The 20,312-nt window shown below is 50.3% G+C and overlaps 1 protein-coding gene across 3 annotated transcripts in view; it reads right to left on the reverse strand.

Annotated features, from left to right (window-relative positions):
* EPHB2 (EPH receptor B2) overlaps window positions 1-20,312 on the reverse strand; it is a 117,662-nt gene that overhangs the window by 6,708 nt on the left and 90,642 nt on the right. Inside the window, exons 5-9 of one of the 3 annotated variants that reach the window (XM_029947073.1) lie at window positions 18,684-18,808; window positions 10,899-10,968; window positions 8,707-8,815; window positions 7,764-7,831; window positions 503-625 (exon numbers count right to left, since the gene is read on the reverse strand). In XM_029947073.1, the coding sequence (XP_029802933.1) occupies window positions 503-625; window positions 7,764-7,831; window positions 8,707-8,815; window positions 10,899-10,968; window positions 18,684-18,808 (495 nt within the window). Of the gene's footprint in view, window positions 1-502; window positions 626-7,763; window positions 7,832-8,706; window positions 8,816-10,898; window positions 11,062-18,683; window positions 18,809-20,312 lie in introns of all 3 variants that reach the window. The other 2 variants (XM_029947072.1, XM_029947071.1) reach the window with 2 other exon arrangements.

Consider the following 20,312-nt stretch of genomic DNA (forward strand, 5'->3'; position numbering starts at 1 on the left):
GTGGAAATGTCACCTTCCCAATCCCTGTAACCTCTACTTCTGGGTCCTGAATGAACTTTTTCTCCCCAGTGGTCAACTCATCCTCTTTAGAAAGAACCCCTTTGTAGAATGTGGGGGCCCATAAGGTCTCAGTAAACTCTTCACAGCTGGCCCATGGTATTTGGCTGGGCATGGGGTAAAGTTGTAGGGGAACCTGGGGAGATAGAGAGAGGGGCAGAAAGGACAAAGCACTAGACTGAGTCCAGAGAATTGGGTTCTAAACCTAGCTGAATCTCTGACATGATATGCAAGCTCCTTCCCAGTCCTGTGCCTCAATTTCCTCATCTATCAATGAGGTAGTTTTCCTGGATGACCTTTGAGGGCCTTCCTACCTTGTATATTCTGAACCTTCAGGCCTTGGAGGGTCCTCTGAGGCTCCTGCCCCACATTCTGCCCTCTGCCCCAAGAGTACTCCCCACTCATGGCTGAGGCCATGGCACCTGGGAGAGCACCCACCACCTACCTGCTCCAATCACCTGCTCAATTTTGACACAGGAGATGTCAATTTCCTTGGCAAACTCCCGCACTGCCTCATTGGGGTCCTCATAGGTGAAAGGGTCGATGTAGATCTTCATACCTGGGGTCACTGGGGGACAAGACCAGGCTTGGTCACATGCACAGAATCAAGATGTGGACAAATGGAAAGGCTAGAGCTAGTCCCTCTGCACAGGGAAATACACTCCCATGTGACCCCATAAGAACTGGGCAACCCTTTGCAGGTTACTTGACCTCTCTGAGCCTTGGTGAGCAGATGGGCACTGAGCTAAGGAGAAGGGTGAGGAGGACAGAGAGCTCAGCAGAGCGAGCAAATAGGCTCTAGCTCTTGTTCCAACTCTAATTGATTAGTAATGTCTTCCTGAAGGAGTAAAAGACTGTCAGGGTTGTTTAGCAATGTCTACTATGAGTGTGGGCATAAAAAGATAGATAGGTTTGTCAGTCTTATGTTAGGAAGTCAGGGGGTGCAAAGAAAGAGGAAGTCAAGAAGGAAGAGAGAGATTGGGAACAAATATAGAGAGAGGAGGCAATAGTCCACGTTCTTTGGGCATCTGCTAAGGAGACCTCCCTGTCTTTTAAGGCTTAATTTAAGCATCTTCTCCTTCAGGGAACTTCCTGGCTGCCTCAGCTCGCCCAGGCAGGCCCCAGAACCTGGAAGGGCTGCCTATGCACGAGGGTCAGAGGGTCCACGGCTCAGCCTACTTCCCAGGTCCCCCACTAGTTAAGTCTTAAACCATCCTAGACCTCAAATTCCCTGGCGATCAGCATGTGGCTGGACGTGGGGCCTATTAATTTGATTCTTGATTTGATGTACTTTTTTATTTGATGAAGAAATTAAGGATGTAACTTGGATATCAAAGACCTAATTCTGATCCTAGCACTGAGTCCACAAAACACTTGGAAGCAAGGGAAGGATGATCCATCCCACATTCTCTCTCCTAAATAACTGGTCTTCTGCTGCCCAGGCCTCCCTCTGGCTTCTCCACTCCCTGCCCATATTCTCCCACTGCTCCAGGGGCAGTGACATTGGAGGCAGTCACTCTAGGAGGAAGGAGCTGGAGTGCCTGGACCATAGTAAGGCTTGGCTGCTTGGTGAATGGGAGCATCAGTACCGCTCAGCTGTGTGATGTCGGAAATGTTAGTTGATCACTCTGTTTCTGTTGCAGACATTCCAGGAACCTAAAGTTGGAACCTCTAACACATAGGTTGGAAAACTGGCCCACTGACCATTTTGTAAATAAAGTTTTATTGGAACACGGCTGTGTGCATCCCTTTGCCTGGGGCTGCTTTCAACTACAGCCACTGAATTGAGTAGTCACAATAGAGACCTTACAGTATTTTTACTCTCTGGTCCTTTACAGAAAAGTTTGCCAACTACTGCTCTAATACATTAGCTTTATTGTGGATTATTTATGTAGGTGTTTGTCTAGCCAATTAATTAATTAATTAATGGATGTATTTATTAAGATTTTATTTTTAAGTAACCTCCACACTCAATATGTGGCTCAAACTCATAACCCCAAGATCAAGAGTTACATGCTCTACCAACTGAGCCAGTCAGGGGCCTCTGTCTAGCCCTTTAGGTCAGGGTTTCTTAATTTGGGTCTGTGGACCACTTGACAGGCCCAAGATGAGTTTGGTGTGACAGAAGAGTTTGATAACCTCCTGAATGGAATGCATTTGTTATTACTGCCATTTTGTTTTATTTATTTATTTTGGAGACAGCATACATGCGCAGGAGACGGGGAGAGAGAGAGAGAAAGAGAGGAGAATCGTAAGCAGGCTCCATGCCCAGCCTGGGGCTCAACGTTGGGCTTGGTCCCACAGCTGTGAGCCAAAATCAAGAGAGGGATGCTCAACCAGCTGAGCTGTCCAGCCCCCCCATTGCTGTTTGGAATTAGAAAAGTAACCCACGCTCTTTATTTATAGTCTAAAAATTATGGAAATAAATATTGTGAAAATTGATGTTCTCCCCAAATCCATCCCTGAGTATAGATTTCTCTGGGCTTTTCTGTTTTATAATTTTCTATACACACATGCATGCATATTTGTGATTCCCTGGCCATAGGATCCAAAACTTTTAGCTGACCCAGAGAAGTCTGAGGCCCCAAAAGAAGTTAAGAACAACCACCTTCAACTGTGGGAGCCTGGGGGGTGGGCGTGGGTGGGTGCATGGTCTTCTCGTGTCTCTCTCCCTTAGAACAATGCATAAAGCTCTACATGGAATATACACTCAGTGTCTAGAGCTAAGCAGAATCCGGTGACAGAGATAGAAGAGTGACACCAGCTGCCTTCACCTGAACCCTTTGTGCCCAGCACTGCACAGGCTCTTTTTATGGATTATCTCATTTTCTGCACCCAACAACTCTTGGAGGAAAGGATCATTATTCTCCTTTTATGCACGAGGGAACTGCAGCTCAGAGAGGCTAAGTAATCTCCCCAAGGCCACATGGCTAGAAAATGGCCATGGACTTGAATCCAGGTCTGTCAGACTTGAGCCCAGGGCCACGACTCTTAATCATCATGCTTATGGCCTCCCGGATGCAATCCGACCAGATCTGGTCCAGGCCTCCTGTCCTCGGGACTGTCCCCAAGTCGGCCCTCCTCAGATGGGGACATCAGCTCCTGGGAGGTGCTCCCTTTCTTGCTCAAACTCTGTGCCTGGCATGTGGTTCTTGGTTCCGACAGAACTGGGGGATGCCTTTTCCTCCAGGCTCACCGAGGGAGGATAGGAATGGGTCAGCTCAGGGAGTAGGGAGAAGCACAGCAGGGGCTCAAAGCTGACTTGGGCACCATCAACCACTCAGATGCTGGCCCCAAGCCTTGGCCAGGACTGTTGGTCAGGAGGGCTCTCTGTTGCCTGCAGGACAGAGGCAAGTGCCTTCATCTGGCATCCCAACCTCTCTGTTGGGCCCCAACTTCAGTTCCCTGCTCCTCTACATGCCAGCAAAAAGGACTATTTACCTAGTGGTCCCACACACACCTTACAATTTCTTGCCTCTGTGCTTTTGTTCATGCGGTTACCTCCACCTGGAATGCACTTCTCTTCCTCTCTGTGTCTAGATCAAATGCCACCTCCTCTGAGAAGGCTGCCTGGATCTAGTGGAGATCCATGCTCTCAAAGCCCTGTCTCTGCAGCCACTCCTATGGCCGTGACATCTGTATGGTTTTCCTATCTTATATGAGGTCTCCCAGATATGCGTGTCCAAAGCTTCCTGCCACCCCTTTCTGGAACACTCTGCTGTCTGCGAGAGCTTGCATTACCCTGTCTCCCTCAGGGGGACAGGGGCCACGTCTGTCTAGTTCACGCTAAATCCCAGAGCCAGGCACAGAGAGTGCTCAAGAAGTGCTTATTGAATAACAGCATTATCTAATGAAATATCCTCTTTTTCTCTTTCCTCCTGTTTGGGGTCATGAATGCCTTTGAGAATCTGACAAAAGCTATGGATCTGCTCCTTGGAAAATTACTCACATGTGTGTCACATTCTCGTATTCAGCATATAAGTTTGGAATGTTCACTGGCCCTTGAAACTCTCAGGGGTTTGTGAACCCCGTGTTATAAGCCTTTGTTCTAGAAGGTTTTCTCTGCAGTATACACGTAAAGGAAGTATTCAGTAGATGCTTAATAAGCAGATATTGAATGTACGGCTCTAAGTGAAGCTGTCCCTGCTTCTGTGACCTTCTGATTTCATCTCACCATTAATAACACAATCTATTCATGGTTCAGTGTAGATTCACCAGGTACTAAGCCCCATTCTAGGTACTTTATAGGTATCGATCCAGTTAATGCTCCTGACAACTCTACCAGGTAAATGCTATTCTTAGGCTGGGTCTTATGAAATTGTTGGTATTTGGCTGTTTCTGACCTACAAACATGGCAGTTTCATCGGGTCCAACCTGATATTGTCCCCATTGTTTGGATATGGACACTGGGGCATAAGAAAGGTTGGATGGCCTGCCCAAGGGGACATGGACAGAGCTGATAAGTGGTAGGAGTGGGGTCTGAATCCAGGTCGTCTGGCTGTGAGTCTACACTTATAACACCAGCCTACTGTTTTCTTCTGGGTGCTTCCCCATCCTGTCTGCTAGGATGGAAGGAGGGCTCCTTACTCAGCCTTATTCAAGGCCTGGTTCCCAGGACAGGTATTTGCTGAACTGAAGTTGGATAAGGAGAGTCCATCTTCAGACAAGACTTATGGGTGACTTATGACTGTCAGGGCCACTACCCGCTGTCCTGAACCCAAATGGGGAGTTCAGGATGAGGGAGGAGGAATCAGACATTCAGAGACCAGGTTTGAGATCTGGATCTGCCGGTAAAAAGTCACAGATAAGCTGCTTTATGAGTCTGAATGGAGGGTCAACCACTGTATTGATACAGCTGTGTGCCCTTGGGCAAGTTACTTAACCTCTCTGTGCCTCACTTTTGTCACATATAAAACGGAGATCATAAACAGCACCTACCTCATAAGGGGACTGCAAGGGTTAAGCGAGAATCTTTTAAAAGTGCTAAGAATAGTAGTTGGGGAATAGAAAGCACTGAATAATTGTTACCTGTTATAGAGAAGAGTTGGCTATTATTAAGTATTATTAGGAAGCACTTTAATATCCATTAATTCATTTAATCCTTGATTAAATGACGCATCATTCTTGCTACTTCCCATATAAGGATGCCAAGGTTCAGAGAGGTTCGATGACTTCCCCAAGGTCACATAGCTGGCCAGTGGTGGAGCAGGGGTGAGAAGCCAGGTCGGTCCCTCTGGGCCACATCCAGGTACCATGGGCCTGGGTCCTCACTCAGCACCTGCTGGATGAGGGGACGCAGGTGCCGGTGAGGGTGACTTCAAGTCAGTCACACACATCTCTGGGCCTTGGCTTCCTCCTCTGTCCGGCAGGGGGTGGGGGGTTGGGACAGGTGTGGGACCCCAGGGCCGGCAGGGCTTTGAAAAAAAACAAAGCCCGTTTTAGATTCAGGGAGCCCAAGCCTGAGTTTTAGAACATGTTGGTCCATGAACAAATCCTGGACTCTATTTTAAAAATAAATCCCTGCTGTCACCTGTTCCCTTGTTACCGACTCACACTCCAAATAGTGAGGCGCCCATATGGTGACAAAGCATGTGAGCCCATCTCAGTCCAGCTTAGTCGGGTGTGGACCTCAGCTCTGCCCTGAGCTGCGTTGCGACCTCTCTGGGCCTCAGTTCCCTCATGCCCAAAGCTCACAGTTATTAGGATTAAATGAACAAATGCATGTAAAGCATGAAGACAATTCTGGGCACACAAAACACTCTCTGTGCATTTAGCTATATCTACAATCATGAGTTTATTACTTGGGGAATAGAAGGGGTGACGTAATTTATGACTTTTATTTTTAATGTACAGGTGATTTTTTTTACTTTGGTGTAGCTAAATTTGTCTTTTTTTTGAGAGCCTTCTATTGCTTTATGCTTAGAAAATTCTTTTCTTTTTATAAATTTTTTTCATGTTATTTATTTTAGAGAGAGAGCATGTGAGCAGGGGCAAAGAAAGAGAGAGAATGTTAAGTAGGGTCCACACCCAGCACGGAGCCCGATGTGGGGTTTGATCCCACGACCCTGGGATCATGACCACAGTGGAAATCAAGAGTCAGACGTTCAACCTACTGAGCTGCCCAGGTACCCTGAAAGTCCTTTTCTACCCACATATCCATTGTGTAGTTACCTAACTTGTCTTCTGGAAATTTTAATGGTTTAATATTTATTTACATTTTTGTCTAAAATGATTTTTTAAGCTCAGGAACTTTCCCTTTAAATTGACTGTTACCCATAGGCTTAATATATAGAACTCAACTCGGCTCTTTCTGGCACACTCCACATCCAATCCTGCAGCAAATCTAGTGCTTCTACTTTTTGGAACATGTCAGAATCTAACCACCACCGCTGCCACTGTGGTCCAGCCACCGCATGTCTTCCCTGGCTTATTGCAACAGCCACCTCTCTGCTTCTGTCCTGCTTGGCGCCCTCCAGCCCCCTCACAGTCCATTCTCCAGAGAGCAGCCAGAGAGGTCCTGTCAAAACTGTAGCTCAGAGCACGTCAGTCTTTGGTTCAGACCCTCCTAGAGGTTCCCTGTTTCACTTGGGATAAAAACCAAGGCCCTGAAAAGGCAGCCTTGACCCTGCAACTCTCGATCCACTGCCCTGTTCTACTTTGCCTTTTGTTCTAGTCTTCTAACACACCATGTGCTTTTCTCACAGATCACCTGTTTCCTGTTGATCCCGGTCCCTCCCACCACAGTGTAAGTTTCACAAGGGGGGGAGACGTGGTTGTGTATCCCGAGCACCTGAAACCGTGCCTGGCACACCTAGTAGGTCACAAAGACTGACAAATGAAGGGCTATGCCAAATGGCCTTTGTTACCCAGCGGCCATCTGAGGCGCCCTGGGGTACCCCACTGAGTACAGTTTGAGAAGCTTTATTGCACCCACTTGAAATTCCTGTTTGCTGAGTGAGTGTGAGTGAGGATGAAGATTCTTCCTGCTTCCCTACCCCACCCCCACCCACGCCGGGTCTGCCGCAGTTAAATCGAGAGGACTCTATGCTCTGCTCTTGTCTCTGCTGGGCCCCTCAAGAGGGGAGCTCTGCTCTGGGTGTGCACATGTGCCCCCAGCACTGGCCTGAGACTGATGGGACAGTAGGGGAAACGGAGGCGCTGGGTGGGAGGAAGTGGCTACCAGAGGAGTCCCCTCCTGGGCCAGAGCCTGGGGTCCTCATCATCTCATTTAACTCATGTATTTATTGTGCAAATACGTATCTAGTGTCCTCTACGTGCTGGTGTTGGGGGGCAGTGGTGAGTGTCAGACACACGTTCAGGTCAGGTGTTCCCGCTGTAATGTTGGGGAGACAAGGAAACGGCCATCACGGAGCAGCCAGGTAAGGGAGCGTGAAGCAAGCACTGATGGGGCCCTGAAGCCAGAGCAGGTGGGGGGTCAGGGGAGGCTGCTCAGAGCAGTTTGTATGCGCAGGGGCTAAGGCAAGGGGAGAGTCACACAGGTTAAGAGAAGGCGGAGGCGGATGCCCCAGGCAGAGGGGGCCACATGTGAGAGGCTAAGAGGGGAGAATGAGCCTGGCCCGTTTGGGGACAGCCTGACGTTCAGTCTGGCTGCAGCATGGAGGGAGGTGATGGAAGGAGGCCGGAGAGGCTGCCGGGAACTGACAGGGAAGGGCCCACGGGTGCTGGCATGGCCAGGGTGTACGTACTGTGGCCACTGGTATAGTGCTGCAGCTTGTCCGTGTACTCCGAGTCAGCACGCTCAAACCCCCGTCTTCTGGAACAAGAGCAAAGGGCTGGAGCCACCTGGAAGACCCCCAGCGAGCTGGGAGCCACAGTAGGTGATAGGGAGAGGGAGGGCAGGCCCTCAAAACCACACCCCTGCCAGGGGGCTCCCTGCCTGCCCCTGGCTTAGCCACCCTCATCCCTTCCCACCTCTCCCACCTCAAATCCAGGCTCACCACTTCCCCTTCCCCTGTCCAGCCAAGCCCCTTTCACAGTTATTGCCCATGGCCCCAGAAATCCCGGGCACTTTTGTCCATCTGACCTGATGGCACAGTCTGTTCTAAAGTGGGGCTCTAAGGAGAAGGAGTGAGTCTTTGCATGATGCCTTGTGCAGAAGCCAGGGAACAAGTTCCCCCTCATGCCTGGGCACCTGCTGTGCCAGCACCTGGGACGCCCCTCCCCCACATCCTCCTGTCTACATCCTGTCTGTCTTTCCTGCCACCAAAGCCAGCGGGCCTTAGCTGAGCTCCTCAACCTCCCCTCTGACACTCCACTTGTGGCCCCAATCATGCAAGGGACTCAACCAGTGCAGCAAGTGGGGGGGTCTGGACTCCTTCTCCAGCATTGCCTTAGCTCCTGGCATCCTGCTGTCTTTCATGGCCACTGCTCTGAGATGTTCCTTCAGGCTGAAATCTTAGTGTCCCTATGTGCTACCTCCATGAACAGTGGACTTGTCAAAGCAACCCTAGCCCAAAGGGATGTAGCCAACAGCAGCCCTTTAGGGAGGAGGGCGGGAAGCCAGGCCTGCCTGAGCCTCTTCCTGGCCCTGGGAATCATGGGAATATCTCTTCAGCGCACAGACGCTACTCAGGAATGGTTGAATAGATGCTCAGCCAGCCTTGACCAGGGCTGGGGACGCCCACCCACCTGTTACACACGATGGCAATGACGACCACAGCAATGAGGAAGACCACGCCAGCCGCCGAGGAGCCAATGATGAGTGGCAGCTTCTCCTGGATGCTTGTCTGGTACTCAGCTGGGAGAGAAAGCACGTGTGGTCAGACTAGGAGTCCTAGTGCCCCCCACCCTGCTGGGTCTCCTAGGATCCCTGGACTCTGTTCCCACTCCTGAGATCACCTGTCATGTGCCCGTGGAGAACTGGCTGGTACTCAGTCACAGGTAACCTTGGACAAGTCCAGGGACTGCTCCAACCCTCAGTTTCTCATCTATAAAGTGGGCATTATACCTCAATGTTGATATGAAAATCAACAACAAAAAGAAGCAGACTTAAAACTACAGAGAGGTAGTTATGAGCACAGACTCTGAGGGCAGACTCCCTGGGTTTGAGTCCTGGTGGTGAAACTTACTGTCTGTGACCACTGGTAAAGTGACTTACCTCTCTGTGGCTTAGTTTCCTCATCTGTAAAGTGGGGAGATTAATAGTTCCTATCTCATAGGATTGTTGTGTCAAGCACTTAGAAGGACATGTGGCGGGTAGTGACCACTCAGTATATATTGACTATTATTGATACTGAGTTTTTTATGATTTAGTCACTGTGCTAAGTACGTTACGTATCCTGTTTGATTTTCAGAACAATCCTATGATTCAGTGCCTAAGATCACCCCATTTACAGATGTGGGAACTGACACTTAATGATGCCATGAGCTGCTTGTGATCACACAGTTACAAAGTGGCCAAAGCCAGCGTTTGAACTGAGGTCCGTTTGGCCCGAGACCATGAGTTTATAAGAGATAATGCATAACATACATTCAGCATTGGTCTGGCTTTTGGAAACCATTCAGTACATGTTCAGTGCCATCAACACGTCAGTGTTTTTAATTTTATTATTATTACTTCTCATTTACTTCCATGATCAGATAGGAGCTCGTTGAAGTCAGGGACCAGGTTAAGTCCTGGGTCCTTAGCACCAGCGCACATTTGTTGAGTTAATAAAGAAAGGACCTCAGGACAATCCTGCCAGGCTCCAGGTCAATGACACTCATCCAACATGCAAGAGGGCCTATGAAGGTGAAAATGCTGGCTATGAGGAAGTGGGACTTTATCGAGGTGGTACCATTAGGGTCCTGGAAGAGACGGTGGAGTCATTAGGGAGAATTTTTGTGATAAGACAAGAACTCATGGGTCTAGGAGCCTCTGAGATGTTCAGCTAGGCCAAGGCCAAGGCCCACAGCCAGTGGTTGAAGCAGATGCTAAGAAGGGACGCTGGAGTCTGGTTATAAGTAAAGCTACCTTCGGGCTTCATTGGTTGGTAAAAGGGCTCCCAGACTCAAAGCAATGACAACTATGACCTTAGCTATGATTTAGTGAGCGCTAACTATGTGTGAGACCTATGGCCAACCCCGTGCCAGGTTCTAGATATTTATCCCCCATCTTTACTCCCATTTGATAATGATGACATTGATAATGAGATAGCTGTTATCATCCCCATTTATAGATGAGACTCAGAGAGGTAAGGGGAGTTGCTCAGGGCCACACAGTTAGGGCTGAATCAGCACTGTAATTTCTGTCTGTCTGGCATCAGAGCCCATACTCTTAACTCTGCTATTCCTCAAAGATTATTAGAACAGGAAGGGTACTTTGAGACCGTGTGGTCCTGGACTGGGAGACACACAGCACATGGGCTGCAACCTCCCATTTGCTTGTTCAGGGCAGACATCACTAATCCATCCTAGCACTTCTTGCTGCCGAACTTTAGAATTCTTTTCAATCCAACTGTGCAAGTCATTGGAAGAGTCAAATGAAAAAGGCATGCTCTCAATGACTGAATATGCTTTCATTTCGTGGATGAGAAAGATTTGGACCAGAAAAGGGAAGGGACTTGCTTAGAGTGTCTCTGCAAGTTGGGGCTGAGCTCTCCAGAGTCCTGTGCAAAGGAATGGCCTGGCTGACATGATGGCAATGGAGGAGTCCATATGTGTTCCGAGACACAGAAATAGCACCTCTCTGGATGGGCGGTTCCTAACCAGAGGGAGGGTTGACATCTGGAAGAGGGGGTGACTTCTCTAATTTGTGCAAAGGCACTTTGAAGGGGCAGTTGTCTTTAAATTTATTGTTTGTGGAGTCAGGGCCCGCCTCTTGCCCTTTGGACGCCGCTTACCTTCGGTCATGGTCTGGAAGTACATCTTGCCGCTGTAGCGCCCATAGCCCGCCACAGTGCGTGCCCGCACCTGGAAGACATAGATGGCGCCGGCTTTGAGGCCCTGCACAGTGACCGTGTTGGTGGGGCTTTTTATGGCTGTGGCGTTGTACTCACTGAGCTCCTGCCGAGGGACAGAGAAGACCATTAGCAAGGTTGCTGCCTGCAGGGGGCCCAGAGCCCAGTGCCCATGCCTGCCACTTGTGGTGGGGGCTGGACACCGGGTAAATATCTGTGGTTCCCAGTTCTCCCTTCTCCCCCTGCAACAAAATTACACACCCACACTTTTTGCATGTGACTTCCCAGCACTTCCTACAAGAGAAGACAGAGTGCATCTCTTTTCCTTGTGGGTGCTGAATTTGTCCATGGTCTTGCTTTGGCCCTTGGAACATTCCAGAGCACATGATGCAAGTGGAGGTTTTATATGTGCTTGTTGGGTTGGCTTGGCCTCTTGTGCTCCTGCCTTTGCCATGATGGGACTTAACCTGGGCAGTGGCTGGTTCCAGAATGGGAAACATGTAGGGACGATCTTGACCTAACTCCTATGCTGAAACAGGGCCTCCTCAGTTGACTTGCATACTCCAATCAATGATCAAGAGAAATAGCCACTTGGAAGCCACTGTATTTGGGGGATTGTGTATTTTGCAGCATTATCCTCAGTGGTAGCTGACTGATACACAGATGCTGAGTAGTCACTGTGTGCAGACCCTGAGGTCTAGGCTGGGAGTTCTTGGGAGACAGCAGGAAGAGGGCTTCCCTTACCTATTTCTGCAGCCTCTTCCCTGCCGCATGCCTTGATAGGTTACGTGCAAGGACCCCTGTTCAGCCACAGCACACTCGAGTGAGGCAACAATTAAGGCCCAGATAGGGAAAATGATTCTCAAGATCATGTAATAGTTAGTGGCTGCTTTGGGACTCAAAAGCAGGTTCCTAGGGGTGCCTGTGTGGCTCAGTTGGTTAAGCATCTGAGTCTTGATTTCGGCTCAGTTCATGATCTCACAGTTTGTAAGTTCGAGCCCCATGTCAGCCTCTGCACTGACCGTGTGCAGCCTACTTAGGATTCTCTTTCTCCCTCTCTCTCTATGTTCCTACCCCCCACCAAAATAAATAAGTAAACTTATGAAAAAAAAAAAAAAGAAAACAAAAGCAGGCTCCTACATGGAGATCCCTCTAATGTCCCAGGCTTTGAGTACCCAGGACCTAATGTTCCTTCCTTTGAGAGATCATGAACCCCTCTGAGAAGTTGACAGAAGCTAGCAGCCTTTGTACAGAAAAATGCACACCTGATTGTATATGCCAATTATACACACTGGCAGTGCACAGAGCCCTGGAAAAAACTCTCAGAATAATTAAATTCAGTGTGTACAATGTTATTACAGGAATCACAGCATGGAAGTTAAGATCACAAACCGGGGGGCTCCTGGGGGGCTTAGTCGGTTGAGCGTCTGACTCTTGGTTTCGACTCAGGTCATGATCTCATGGTTTGTGAGACCGAGCCCCCCACATCGGGCTCTGCGCTGACAGTGTAGAGCCTGCTCGGGATTCTCTCTCTCTCTCACTCTCTCTCTCTCTCTCTCTCTCTCTCTCTGCACCTCCCTGGCTCATGCTCTCATTTCTTCTCTCAGAATAAATAAACTTTAAAGAAATGTTTAAAAGAAAAATCACAAATTGGAGCCAGACTTCCTGGGTTCAAGTCCTGACTCTACTACTAATTACCTTTGTGACCTTGGGCAAGTTTCTTAACCTCTCTTTGCTCCCTTTTCTTCATCTGTAAAATGAGGATAAAAATAATAGCAGCTACCTCCGGGGATTGTTTAGAGAATAAAATGAGTCCACATATATAAAATGCAGACACTGGTAGCATAAGCACAATGAATATGTGACCTCACCCGGGTGGGGGATATCAGGTGAAGTCCAGGAGAGCTGTCTGCAGGGTGGGGCTTATGTGATGGAATTTTAAAGAACAAACAGAAGTCACCCAGGTCGAGAGCGGGAGGGCATTCTTGGCCAGGAGCACCAGGTGCAAAGGCAAGGAGGTGAGAAATGGGATGTGGGGGCTAGAGAAGGGGCTGCGAGCACCCCCTCCCCAGCCCCTCACCCTTCCCAGAGGGCAGTAGCACCTAGGAAGTCTCCTTTCCTGAGCCCGCTTACCTGCCCCCTCTTCCAGGAAGCCTGTTTGACCTCTGGGCCAGATGTGCTTCCGCTCCTCTGAGCCCTGGAGCACTTGCTGTGGATGCCCCAGGAACGGTTCCTGCTACGCCCCCTCATCCGGGCCCAGGCTGATCTCACAACCTTGACTGTAAGGTCTTGAAGGAAGTGAGTGTGTTTTGTTCCCCTGAACTGAGCACAGAGGCCTGTGCCAATGCCCACGGGGTAAAGGCTGCACTCCTTAGCTTGGCATTCCAGACCCTTCCTGACTTGCCTTTTGCAAGTGCTTCCCCTCCCTTTCTTGGTGGGGCTGCCAGATTTAGCAAATACAAATACAGGATGCTCAGTTAAATCTGAATTTCAGATAAACAATGAATAATTTTCTTGTATAAGTTTCTCCCATGCAATATTTAAAGCATACTAAAAATTATTTTTAAAAAATTTAAATGTAATTGGTGTCCTATATGTTTTTTGGCAACCCCACCTTCCCTGGACACTCTGAGACTTTGCAAGTGCTGTCTCTTCTGTCTGAAATATCCATTCCCCATCTGCCTGGCAGCTCCCTACTCATCAAGACTCAGTACAAGTACCACCACCTGCAGAGACTTCCCAGATGTCCCAGAAGGATTTGCGGGTCCATTGTCTCTTCTCCCACCTGTTGTTCTGATATGCATGTTTTCACTAAGGACTGTGGGTTTCCTGAGGGCAGATATCTTGTCCCATTCACCTCCGAGACCCCCAGGCTAAACACACAGTAGGTGCTCACTAACTACCTCCAGTGACAAAGAACATTACAGACCGTCCAAGATCGCGGAACCCAGGTTGCAGTACCAAGATTGCCCACTAGGTGCCACCAGCCAACATGGAATCTGCCCCGATTCTGCAGCCTGAGTGGGTGAAGTCTGAAGTTCCAGATTGTAGGATGGAGATGGGAGGTAACTGCCGGGGGCACAGGTGCCTCAGGAGGAGGAAGGAAACTAGCAGGTCACTCTTCTACAGCAAGGAACGGGACAGAGCAGGGGATTGGGAGACATTTCAAATGCAGATTCTTCTGATTGCTTGCATTGTGACCTTGAGTTAAGACTTTTCCTTCCCCTGAGCCCCTGTTTTCTTTCTATTTCTGAAAAGGAACAATAAATGCCGCCTCCCAGGGTTGTTGTGAAGATGAAATGTGAGCAGGTAGTGTCTGGCACAAAGGAGCTACTCTAGAGCCATCAGTCCCCCTGCCTACATCCCCCTCCATGGGCCACCGTGTCTGGAACACCTTTACCTTAAGAAGGACTAAGCACTGACAGGTTAGGGGAAGACATTTAGTGTGAAATCTACCAGTCCTTAGCTCAAAAATCCTTACTTGAAGACTATGGGCCAATGAGGCACTGGGTGCACTTCTGAAGCCCTATGAGCCTCAGTCTTCTCATCTTTAAAGTGGGATCAAAGACTATATACCACACAGAGTGGGTATGGAGATTCAATAGGAAAAAAAGTGGGTAAAGCTTTTAGCAGAGTCTCTGGTACACGGAAGGACTTAATAAACATTGGCCATCACAGTCATCCACGCCATGACAGAGTAAGCCTTCCCCAATGTCCATCCAGTGGATGAATGAACGCAAAAGTGAATGAGTGAGTGAACAGATCTCTCTGTAGGCACCACTCCACGTATCCACATGCACTGGGCAGAGGCCTATGCAGTCTGGACTTTCACTCTTCATCCCTCCTCCCCCGACTTCCCTTCTCCTTTGCTCTGCCAGGTAAACATTTCTGCTGAAGAAACATAAATCGATGAGGCCGATAGGGACCCGTCTGCCACAGGTGGCCCCACAAATGAATCTTCTCCTGGAGCTCTGGGGGAGCCAAAGGGAGCATGAGCCTGTGTGCTCTGGTGCAGCTGCCAAAGGAGGCCACCTCCCCCTGGACGCTGGAACCGACAGAAACAGCTAGCCCTGGTCTGGCCAAGCCCATTCGTCAGCGGCATCCAGGAGCCTTCCAGCAAAGTGGTTTTTTAGCTCCGGGCTCCGGGCAGGCTGGGAAATCCCAGTGGAGCTGGGGAAAGGCCAAATGGAGAGACCGCTCCAAAAAGAGCCCTTTCTAAAGAAGGAGGAGTGGAAAAGAGAGTGGGGGTGGGCCCACACGGGACTGCAGGGCTCAGTGCCTAACCTCCCTACCTGGGAAGATCTGGAGCATTCATTAAAGAAATCAATTGCAGGCATCACGAGGGTTCGAAGTGTTAGGTAAGAGCGGGCTGTGGACTTGTCAGAATCCATCTTGCATCCTGGCGCTCCCTCCCGAGGGAGCCTGAGAGATTGGGGACCAAGACTGCTCCTACCCCTGTGCTGGCGTCTCCTCTGACACTTCCATCAACTCCTTTTTCTTTCTCCCCTTGAATCTGCCACACTCCTGATTCTATCCATCCATCTCTGTTTTTCCTCTGCACACTCTCCTGTCTGTTCTTGGCTATACCTTTCCATCCCTGGCGAGCACCATACCCACACTTGCAAATCACAAACCCACAATGGCTCCAGGAAAGGGCATCACCATCCACCGGGAGGTGTTCTTCACACTTCCTTGGTCCCCTGAGTTTCAAAATGTCATCTGAATCTGTGGGCTTCTCACCATCTCTGCTGCCAGCCCTCAGTCCATGCCACTGTCATTGGTCACCCGGTGTCCCATGAGAGCCCTAAAAGGGCCTGTGTCTCCAGGACACCCTTACAGTCTGTTCTCCACACAGCAAGATACATGGATCTTTAACATAATCTGACTCAGATCACATCATTCCAGAACCTTCCAACAGTTTCCCATAGTACTTTAAATTGATTCCAGACTCCAAAGGCATGGAAGGCCCACCACAACCCAGCCCAGCCTCCCTCCCCAACTCTTCCCTTACTAATCTCTCCCTTGTTCATATTGCTTCTCTACACTTGCCTTCTCCTGCCCCAGGGCCTTTGCATGTCTTGTTCCTGCTGTCGGGAGTGACTTTGCTCTCATCACTTGTCTGTCCGGTGAGCTCCTAGCTACTTTTGAGGCTCAGCTCAAATGTCACTGGAATGAAGACTTCCCCTCACTTGTACTCAGATCCTGGGTCCCTCCTTGGAGCCTCGACAGATCTTTGCCTGCCCTTCTGTGATGGTGTCACACCTGTCTCATGGCTGTTTGTGTCTGGAGGTGTCTTTTCCCCTGGACGGTGAAGGCCCTGAGGCCTCTGGGCATGTCTGGCTAAGCTCAGTGTCCCCAGTATCCAGCCCAGTGCCCGGCCCAAAGCTGGTGACAACAAACTGACTGGACCAGCGTCCATCTCCCCCAGTGGCAGATTCTAAGCTGCCCCTCGCTGTATCCCGAGCCCAGGAGGAGGAGCTGACAGACAGTGCCAGGTCTCATCACGGCTGTACCACAGGCTTGTCCCTCTCCCGCCATCTGTACCCAAGATCCCCCGTCAGAGCCTGCTCCTGCCCACCTTTTAACGGCCATCCCAGAAGCACCCCTGGGAGAAAACCAGAAGGCAGGAGAGCCAGGTAGAGAGTGAGAACCAGGCCCAAATCCTGTTTGCTCTGCCACTTAGCAGCCGGCTGCTCTTGAACAAGTCACACAACTTCTCTGTGCCTCAGTTTCCACTCCCATGGAGGGGGGGCGGGTGAATGGCCTTGCTGTGAGCGGAACAAGGTGATGGAGGTGGCGTGCAAGGCTCATGCCCTGTGTGCAGGGAACGTGAGCGGGTGGCAGCCGGGGCCACAGCGGACCTGCCGGTCCTGCCGTCTGGGCAGGGGCCCGGGGATGCAGGGCAGCGGCAGAAACTAGGGCAGAGCTGCCTCCTGGTTCACACCTCCATCAGCCTCCCCGGCCCCTCCCGTCTCGGTAGGAAATGGGTCGTAGGCAGGACCGGCGCCGGGATTCCTCATTTCCGTTCTAGTCTTTGGGGACAAACACATGCGGTTTCGTTTAATCATAAAGCTTCTTAATTAGTTTTTTTTTTCTTTTTTGAGTTCTGAGTTGCTAAGCTGTCCCCACCAGAGGGTTTGGAAATGCTGGCTTCTGTAGGGCCTGGGGCTTCCTGGGCCTAGAAGTGGCCGGTCTGGCAAAGGTTACAGGATGCCGGGCTCCTTCAAAGCTTGGCCATCCAGCAGCACCTCGTGAGCACCTACTGTGTGCCAGGCTGGGGTAAGGCAAGGTCTCCACACTGGAGGAACAGGCCGTGGGAAGGGATTCATTCATGGAGTCAATCAGCCAGTATTTATCACGTGTCTCTTTGGTGCTGGGCTCAGGGTACAGGGATAAGATGGTGAAGGGGACACATGTGGCCCCTGGCTTGCACTGCCTAGAGCAAGGGGTGAGCACGGAAACGAGCACTCACAGACAAGCTGGGTGGGGCTGGATAGGGGTTTGACAACGGTGAGAGACTCAACAGAATTTGGCTGAGCCAGCAGTTAACAGAGTGCCAGGGTGGGGCTCCAGCAGGGGGTGCTGGCACTGTTTTCCTCTCCCTTCCTCTCAACGCTTATGAAGAGACTTTCTATTCTTTCCAGTTCCCAACCCTCAACTACAGCACTTTCTATAGTCATTTACACTTTAGTCTGAATGTGATCCAAATGATACTTTTCCCAGGGGCTCTTCCAGCCTCTGTGGCTGTTTGGTGCTTCAGGCCACAGGTAAGAAAAGTCTCCAGTCAAAAAGAGTCTTCTGAGCCTCTGATGTCCAGCTGCTCCATCGGCCCCCTTGCCCCTATACTGTGCAGGCCCCATGTTCAAATGTCCTGGCCTTACCTGGCCTCAGGTCCCAGGCTCTGGCCCACCATGCAAAAATCAAGGCAGAAGGGAGGAAGGGAAAGCACACTCTGTTAGAGTCAGGAGCCTTGCTGGGCACTGTCCCTGCCTCTTCTCTTTGACCTGTGCAGCCTCAGTCAGGAGAGGCAATCTTGTTTGCATTTGATTCAGGAGGCCACTGAGGCTCAGAGAGAGAGAGAGAGGGCTGCCCAAGGCCACACAGCTGTTAGGGATGGGGCTGGGATCAGAACCTGTAGTTTCTTACTCCTAGTCCAAGGCTCCTTCTACAACACCAGTGGCTTCTAACCCTGGGTCCCTGGGTCCTAGGGGTCCCTGAGGGAGTCCTAAAGATCTGAATTAGAAGCTCAAAGAGAAACTGCCCTCTCCCCCTAGGAACAGCACCTCGGCAGATAGAAACCAGTGGTTTAGCTAAAATCAGAGTGTCATGGGGAGGAGGCTCCCCTCTCACCCTCACAGAGCTGAGCCTTGAGCACTTTCAAATCTCTGCTCCAGAAAGGGCAAAGCGTTCTGGGAAACCAGCTCTTCCAGACTACCAGGCCCACTCAAGTCAGGAGGAAGGGGCCCTGGCGAGGAAAGGACCCTGGTCATTGCACGTTACTGAGCCTCCTGGCCTGATGCCCCAGACCAGAAAGGCACAACCCAGAGAGGTTCAGGCACGTGCCGGAGGCCTCCCCGCTGGGGAGGACTGGAGTCAGAATTGAGCTGGGCAGCCTGACTCTGAGGCCAGTGCTCTTCCTGCTGTACTGGGGTGTCCAGTCTCCAAGGATGGTAGACCTGCAGGCCCCAGGGGCGCGGGGGTGGGGAGCGGGCCCAGGAGCACGGGTACCTTCTCGTAGTACTGTAGCTCGTAGTCCAGGATGACGCCGTTGGGCTGGTCAGGCTGGGACCACGACAGGGTGATGCTGTCCACGGTGCGGCTCACCTGGTGCATGATGGACACAGCCGACGGAGCTGGAAGACAGGGCAGGGGTCAAGGTCAGGAGCAGCAATGAGAGGGCACATACAGATTCTGGCCCCATTTTAGAGGTACTCAGACAGAGTGTGGGATCAGAGAGGGGAAGGTATCTGGCTGAGGCCACACAGCCTACCTAGGGGGCTGACTGGGGCTAGTAGGACTTCTGCAGGGTCATGGGTGCTGCACCTTCAGATTTCAGACACTAACAATTTTGGCCATCCCTGGGGAGCACGAGCAACACCGAGTGAGAGACAGAGTCTCTGGGCCCTTCTCTGGCCTGGCCCAAAGTGGTTGGATGAAAGTTGTTCATTCTCTGTGTTGTAAGCTCTCTCTGTGGAGCTTACAGTCTACTGGACCAGGGGACTTACAGACCCAAGACATTTTGATGGGGCTCTGGGAGAGGGGAGCAGAGAGGGTGGGAGATTCATCTGTTCCTCCAGTGAATGTGCACTAAGGGCCTACTACGTGCCCTCAGGTTTGAGTAAAGATGACTGACAAAAATAAATCCATAAAAATAAATCCATAGCTGCGACAGAAGACAGTTGGACAGTTATTTGAAAAGTTAAGTGTTGGGATGCCTGCGTGGCTCAGTCGGTTAGGCATTCAACTCTTGTTTTCAGCTCAGATCATGATCTCACAGTTTGTGGGTTTGAGCCCTGCATTGGGCTCTGTGCTGACAGCGTGGAGCCTGCTTGGGATTCTCTCTCTACCTCTTTCTGCTCCTCCCTCATGCTTGCATGCTCTCTCTCTCTCTCTCTCTCTCTCTCTCTCTAAATAAATAAATAAATAAATAAATAAATAAATAAATAAACTTAAAAAAAGTTCAGGCGCCCGGGTGGCTCAGTTGGTTGAGTGTCAGGTTTCGGCTCAGGTCATGATCTCACAGTTCGTGGGTTCAAGCCCCACATCAAGCTCTGTGCTGACAGCTCAGAGCCTGGAGCCTGCTTCAGATTCTGTGTCTCCCTCTCTCTCTGACCCTCCCCCACTTGCACACACACACACACACACACACACACACACACACACACTCTCTTTCTCTCTCAAGGATAAATAAACATTAAAAAAAAATATTTTTTAAGTTAAAAGAAGAATTCCCTGGCACTTGCACTTCTAATTTTCCTGAACTGAAATCAGTACTCAAATGAATACTTACACACGACTGTTTATAGCAGCATCATTCACAACAGCCCAAAGGTGGGAACAACCCAAATGCCCGTAGGAGGTGAACGGAAGCACACTGATGTATGCACACGCCATAGAACAACATCTAGCCACAAACGTGAAGCAAGCACTGACACCTGCTACCATGTAGATGAACTTTATGTGAAGTGAAAGAGGGAGGTGTTAAGGACCTTTTATGATCCCACTGATAAGAAGTATTCAGAACAGGTAAATCCACAGATAGCAAGCAGCTGGCGGTTGCCAGGCTGAGGGTAGGGGAGACACAGAGAATGTTGAGCACAGGTTTTCTTCTGTGGCGATGAAAATGTTTTGGGTCTA

The sequence above is a fragment of the Suricata suricatta genome, chromosome 8 (assembly GCF_006229205.1).
Source record: "Suricata suricatta isolate VVHF042 chromosome 8, meerkat_22Aug2017_6uvM2_HiC, whole genome shotgun sequence".
NCBI classification, from domain to species: Eukaryota; Metazoa; Chordata; class Mammalia; order Carnivora; family Herpestidae; genus Suricata; species Suricata suricatta.